Source organism: Lipotes vexillifer, unplaced genomic scaffold (genome assembly GCF_000442215.2).
Source record: "Lipotes vexillifer unplaced genomic scaffold, Lipotes_vexillifer_v1.1 scaffold418, whole genome shotgun sequence".
Classification (NCBI taxonomy): Eukaryota; Metazoa; Chordata; class Mammalia; order Artiodactyla; family Lipotidae; genus Lipotes; species Lipotes vexillifer.
The window spans coordinates 6,600,869-6,607,209 of NW_006798629.1; the positions used below are offsets into that span (position 1 = coordinate 6,600,869).

Here is a 6,341-nt window from a genome sequence, read left to right on the forward strand (position 1 = left end):
TCCTGCTGGGGTCTCCTCCTCCAGCTGCAGCTGCTTCCTCGGGCTTCTGACCAGACCTCTCCCCCTGGGGTCATTTTTTCCCCCACCCTTGTGGGATCTGCAAACCATGTCCCCAATTGCTGACTGCCCTTGATACAGTAATACAACCTGAAACCAATGACTGGCTGATCTCCAAGCTCCCCCTTATTTTCCCAGAAGGAGGGGTACTTACTTATTTCTGTTTTCAGTGCCCATCTTTTCCTCTCTTTCTTCTCTCCCTGTTGGTGGCTCTGGCTCTAGCACTTTTCTGCTAGCCGGAGTGGGACCTCTAGTCTTTTCTGAAGACCTTCCGTTTCCAGTTAGTCTGCATTCATTCATTCAGTTATCAAACATGTACTGTGCCCCTACTTTGTGCCACACCCTGGCGAGTGCAAACAGGCATCCACCTGCCTTTGTGGAGCTGACATTCTCCTGGGGGAGATCCAGCTGGCCTGGATAATCTCACAGTGAATAGAATCACAGAGATAAGTGCCAGGAAGAAAAGGACTGGGGAACTAAGAAACTGTACTCAGTGTGAACAGGACAGTGTGAGGATTCAGAAAGGCTTCCCTGAGGAAGTGATGTAGGAACCCAGATCAGGAGTGAGCCAGGAGGTGCCTGGGAAGGGAGGGATGGTGGGTGAAGAGGATAGTCTGGTGGGGGGTTTTGTGCAAAGACCATTTCCCGAGACCAACGGCTCTCAACCTCGGTGCTCACTTGTGAGAGCTTTGAAAAGCACAGATGCCTGTGCTCCATTCTCAGCCGTCCTGATGGAATTGGTCTGGAGTGTGGCCTGGGCATCAGGGCCTTTACAAGTCAAGGTGAGAACTACTACCCTAGTAGGCCTCCTACCTTTCAGGGAGTGAATTTCCTGATCATATCTTTTCCGGACACTTTTTTCAGAATCAGGTAAGAACAAATAGGCTGAGCGTTTTCAAACATTCCATTTCTTCCAGAAGAAATCGAAGAAACCTACATTCAGAAATCCCTTTGTTAAATTCCTATATATAAGAACAAAATAAAATGAGTAAAAAAATGATGAAAGTTATCAGCCAGCAATGCACTCATCAGGAAGAAGTCTCCATTAATAATGGTCTAAACATAAATAGGGATTGTTTCCCTCCTACAACAAAGAAGTCCAGAGGTGGACAGTGGCTGGCTTTAGTTCAGCCTCTAGGTCTCGCTCTCAGGGCCCCAGGCCCCATGAGGCCCTGGTCTTCCCTGAGATCTGGATTCTTTTCTCACACTTGTTGCTTCATTGTTGCAGCACAGCTGCTACAGCACCAGACATCTTGTCTGTCTTCCAGACAGGAAGAAGGAGGAGGCTGTGTCTCCCTCCAGCTATGCTTCTCCCTTATCAGGATAGACTTCCCCAGACACTCACCCTTCTCCCACCACGGATCTTACCTTGGATGACACTGTGGCACACGGTCACCTCCAGGAGCAAGGGCGTCTGGGAAGTAGAATGCCCATCTGTCTGGTCTCTAAAGTATAGAGAGAGGGAAGGGAGGAAGAGGGTTGGGAAGGGTGTTGCCACACCCAGTGTGGTTAAGGGACCCACACCTTGGACCAGAAATGTCTCTCTGGACCTCTCCTCCAGGCCTCTCTGAAGTCCACACTGTGGACTTCAAACTTCTTTCTGTCGTGAAGGTTGCTGACACCTCCCTGGGCTGTTTGGTTTTCTCTTCCTTTGCTAGTAACAGCAGTCTGTTGCTTCCTAGGACACCTTGTAACAGGACCCAAAGGGGAAAGAGGATTTCCCGGGCCTCCAGGAAGATGTCTTTGTGGCCCTCCCATTAATGTGAATAACCCTTCCTACGGGGAGTCTGCGTATGGGCCCAGTTCCCCACGAGTTCCTGTGGTAAGGCTCTTCTGGGTGGAATCTGGGGTGGTCATTCCTCAGGACTCTTCACATGGTTGATGCTCCCCGCGCTTTGTAAAAGCCTTTTAGTAAAACTTAACTTCCTCCGTTATACTGGGCACAAGCTCGTTACAGGAAATTGGAAAATAAGGGAAAATCAAAAGAAGAAAACCAAGGTTGTGGGTCTATTTTGAAGTATATTCTTTGTCTTTTTTGTGTGTGTGTGTGTGGCTGTGCTGTACGTCTTGCAGGATCTTAGTTCCCCAACCAGGGATTGAACCCAGGCCTTGGCAGTGAGAGCACGGAGTCCTAAACCACCGGACTGCCAGGGAATTCCCTTCTTTGTCTTTTCTAAGAAAAAAGAAAAAATTATAGAAAACTTCAAATAAATACAAAAGCAGAACAAATAGCGTAAGGAACCTCTTTGTACTCTTTACCCGAGTTCAACAATTATCAACTCCCGGCTAATCTTGTTTCCCTTTTACGCTTACTCACAACAGCCTACCTACCTTCGATTATTTTAGAGTAAACCCGGACATCAATTCATAATTTGAATGGGTAGGTAATACCCTGTCCATCATGTGGCTGTGCTGTGATTTACTTAACCAGAGCCCAATTGTCAGATATGTATCAGGTGCTCCCAAGCTTTTCCCTGATATAAATAACACTGTAATGAACACTTTAAGTATAGGATTCTTGTTAAGAATCATTTCCAGGTGTTGAATTACTTGATTAGATGACATCACCATTTTATTTATGTCTTTGTAACATTTTTAAAAAATATTTATTTATTTGGCCGTGTCAGGTCTTAGTTGCGGCACGCGGGATCTTCGTTGCGGCGCTCAGGCTTAGTTGCCCCACGGCATGTGGGATTCTGGTTCCCCAAACAGGGATCGAACGTGTGTCCCCTGCCTTGGAAGGCAGATTCTTAACCGCTGGACCACCGGGGAAGTCCCCAAGTCTTTGTAACATTTTAAATATTATAAATTTTAAACCATGGTAGATATTTTTATTTCAAACTCAGACATTAGGAACTGGATTGGGAAGATGTGGGAATCAAGACATTGGTCCCCACTTCAGGAGGGATGCAGGAGTGTAAAAGCAAACCCCCCTTCCCACTGATCACCAGCCCAAGGTCAGGGATTGTTTCCTCCTCTGGCTCTTCCCCCCGCCCTCTGTAGAAGTGTTTCCTGGAATCCTGACCAACGTTTCCTCCGGCAGATATTTGTGGTCAACAACCAGGAGGAGCTTGAGAGATTGAACACCCAACATGCCATTGCCTTCCGCAGAGACCAGAGGTCTCTGTACTTCAAGGACAGCCTTGGCTGGCTCCCCATCCAGGTACGGGGCACTCAGCACACACCCCATCAGCAGAGGGACTCATCTCCAAAGGAAGGAGAGGCCTGGCGCAGAGCTTTCCATGGAAGTCTGAGCGCCCTCCCTCAGCCCGCCACTGAGAGCTCGCCATGCCCTGGCTCCCCACGTGGAGCTCTGCTCTGGGCCAAGGCTCCAGACAGGCTCCCAGCCCCGCACAGCCTTCCTGCCAACCACAGAGCTCTGGCTACAGGGGAGGCGTGCCCTTCCCCCACTGCCCTGCCCCCGCCCAGACCCTCTGTCCCCGGTGCCCGGCTACCTGTCCCACCATACCGGTAACCGTGCTGTGTTTCTCTGGCCAGCTGACGCCTTTCTACCCTGTGGACTACCCCGTAGACCACCGCGGCTCCTGCGGGGACGGGGTCCTGCAGCCGGGGGAGGAGTGTGATGACGGGAACGGTGATGTGGGTGACGACTGCATCCGTGAGTGGCCCCAGCTTGAACTGCCGCCGGGTGGGGTCAGGCCAAGCCCTGGACACCAGCTGTGCTGGTTTGGGACAGTTCTAAAGCCAGAGCTGGGCTGCTGGGGGGACGACCCTCCCCACTCAGGCCAAACGTGAGCCCTCCCACCGTCCAAGCATGGCGATGGGGTTGCTGTCAAGGATCTTGGCCCCAGAGAAGCCACCGGGCCCTCCCTTTCTTTTGAATCCTACTACTTGGCAAAACCCACGTTCTAATCCAAATTCTTATCAAAAGATAAAGGTGATGCAGGGCTGAGAGGCAGACGGGAGAAGGCAAGAATCTGACTCAGGACTCACTTTTAGCAGAGTCCTCATAGCAGAGCTCTGTTTGGGGGATTGGGCGGCTGGGCTACCTTCAGGCTTATGGATGCTACTGGGACAGGCAGGCAGCATAGGGCTGAAGTGTCGCTTTTCTTTCTTCTTTTTTTTAAAAACATCAAGTGACAAAAGCAGGAGGTGAGGTGGAAAGCAGGAGGTGAGGTGGAAAGCATGAGCTTTAGATTCAGATAGAGTTTGGACGCAGGCTCTGGATGCCACTGAGTCACCCTCAGGCTCAGAGAGGAGGCTACACGGTGAGTGGGGTGTTGGAGGGCCTCACTTTCCCCAACTGAAAAATGGGTATGACTGCACTGAACGCTCAAGCCTTTAGATTCTGTGAGATTCTGTGAGCTGACGTGCGCATGGATTGTCTGGGTGCCGTGAGGGCTCGACATCCCTTCACTGCATTATTTTTTAAGTCCTGCTGTGAGAAGCCAGGGCTGGGGACGTGTAGGTGCAAAGGCGGGTTCCTCGCCAGCAAGGAGCTCAGAGGAGGATGAGAGTGCGCAGGGGCAGGTGCAGGATGAAGTGTCTGGTTCTCTCTGTGTAGCTACACTTCCCGCGACAGTTCCTGGGGGGTGATTCCTAGGATGCTGGCTCTGCCTGGAGTCCCCCTGACCCTCGTGGAGGTGACACAGCAGGAAGGAACTAATAGGGTCTCAAAGCCCTATAAAAATGAGGGTGGGTTCATACTCCTGGCCCCTCCCCTGGTGTGAGAACAGAGACCCGGTGCAAGACGGTCTAGCTCCTGAGGGACACAGGAAGCTCCCTGCAGACAGACAAGCACCACCAAGGCTGTGACGTGCCCGTCTCCCTACCCTCACCTCGCGGGAACCCGCGGTGGTCCTGCGACGGAAACAGTGTCCTCCTGTGGGATTGGGGTTTGAAGCTTTGTGGACATCCCTGCAGGAGGGTTCAGGCTCTGTGGGATGGCGGGGGCTCCTTCAGGCCACATAGTCCTGCCAGGCTGTCCCCCACCCCGCCCCCCTCTCAGGGCTTCACCTCCTGTGTCCCCTCAGGCTGTCGCCGGGCCTACTGTGGAGATGGTCACCGGCACAGGGGCGTGGAGGACTGTGACGGCTCTGACTTCGGCCACCTGACCTGCGAGACCTATCTCCCCGGGTAGGGACCACCTCGCGGGCTGTGACCACACCCTGGCCTCCCTCCCTCCTGCCTACTCCTCTTTCCTTCACAAATATTCCTGAGTGCCTCTGTGTTCCTGGGGCTTTCTGGACTCTGAGGTATGGTGACATAGAACACATGCATGGTCCCTGCTCTCGCGGGGGGACAGTGCTAAACACAGAAACCCACATGCCACTCAGAGCAGTCGCCCGCCCCCAGCTCCGCCTGGGCCCCGGGCTGCAGCTTACCGTGGCCCCTGGATGAGCAGCTCCGTCGCTCCCGTGACCACACTGGCCTCCTGGGAGTGGGCCTGTCTGGGAGGGGGGCCGGTGGAGGGGGGGAGGTATCCGGGCATTTCAGAGAATCTAAGCATCTGTAACCTGAATTCTCTGGAACCACCGGGCAGGCCTGTGGGTACACATGAGATCCCACCAGCCTTAGTATCTAACTTTGGTGGCTCCAAGGTCCTCCCAGAAACCCCCAGGAATGTAGTCTTCCCTTCAAGCACCCCCTGCAGTTGTTTCTGAGACCCCTCAGTGGGTGTTCACGTGGCTCAGTATCCTGAGTGTCCTGGCCTCCACGAGGACATCTCCCAAGCCCGCTGAGGGCCTCTGCCCTGTGAGGCACGATCCCATGCCCAGAATGGGCTCTCCTGGGCTCCCTTCCCCCAGTGCTCACAGGACCAGAGTTGCATAGCTTGTAGGGAAGGTAGGGAGGCCGCTTCTCTTCCAGTCCACATCCTGCTTCTCCCTTGGCCCCAGAGTGGATCCCTGGTTCCTCAGGAGTCCATCTGTCCAGCCGTTCCCTCCAGCCCCACTCCTCTGTAGGCTTGGACCCAGGCCCTCTGCAGGGCTGGGGGACAGACACAAGGCCTGTCTCTCTCCTCCAAGGAGGTCTCCTCAATGCCCACCCCCAAACGCAGGGCAACAAATCAAACCGGGCTGGGGGAGCTCAGACCCCAAACTCCAAGCACTGGGAGTAGGCTGGGCCAGGACCCCACTGTATCTGTGTGTCTGTGTGCACTGCCCCTCCCTGAAGTAGGGAGGCTCCTGCCAGGCCCCTGCCAAAGAGTTGACAGAAGGACACCGCTGAGTGTAAACAGTCGGACCTGGGGCACAGGGACACGTGGAGCCCAGGGCTTACCCCCTCCCCGCCCCCCGCCCCCCCCCGCCCCCCCCGTGGTTACT

The 6,341-nt window shown here is 53.9% G+C and overlaps 1 protein-coding gene across 2 annotated transcripts in view; it reads left to right on the forward strand.

Annotated features, from left to right (window-relative positions):
- The window catches only part of COLQ (collagen like tail subunit of asymmetric acetylcholinesterase), a 67,065-nt gene that overhangs the window by 59,369 nt on the left and 1,355 nt on the right, over window positions 1-6,341 (forward strand). For both annotated transcript variants that reach the window (XM_007470635.1, XM_007470636.1), the window contains 4 exons: window positions 1,740-1,879; window positions 3,101-3,220; window positions 3,556-3,676; window positions 5,052-5,154. In XM_007470635.1, coding sequence (XP_007470697.1) covers window positions 1,740-1,879; window positions 3,101-3,220; window positions 3,556-3,676; window positions 5,052-5,154 — 484 coding nt within the window. The remainder of the gene's footprint in view (window positions 1-1,739; window positions 1,880-3,100; window positions 3,221-3,555; window positions 3,677-5,051; window positions 5,155-6,341) is intronic.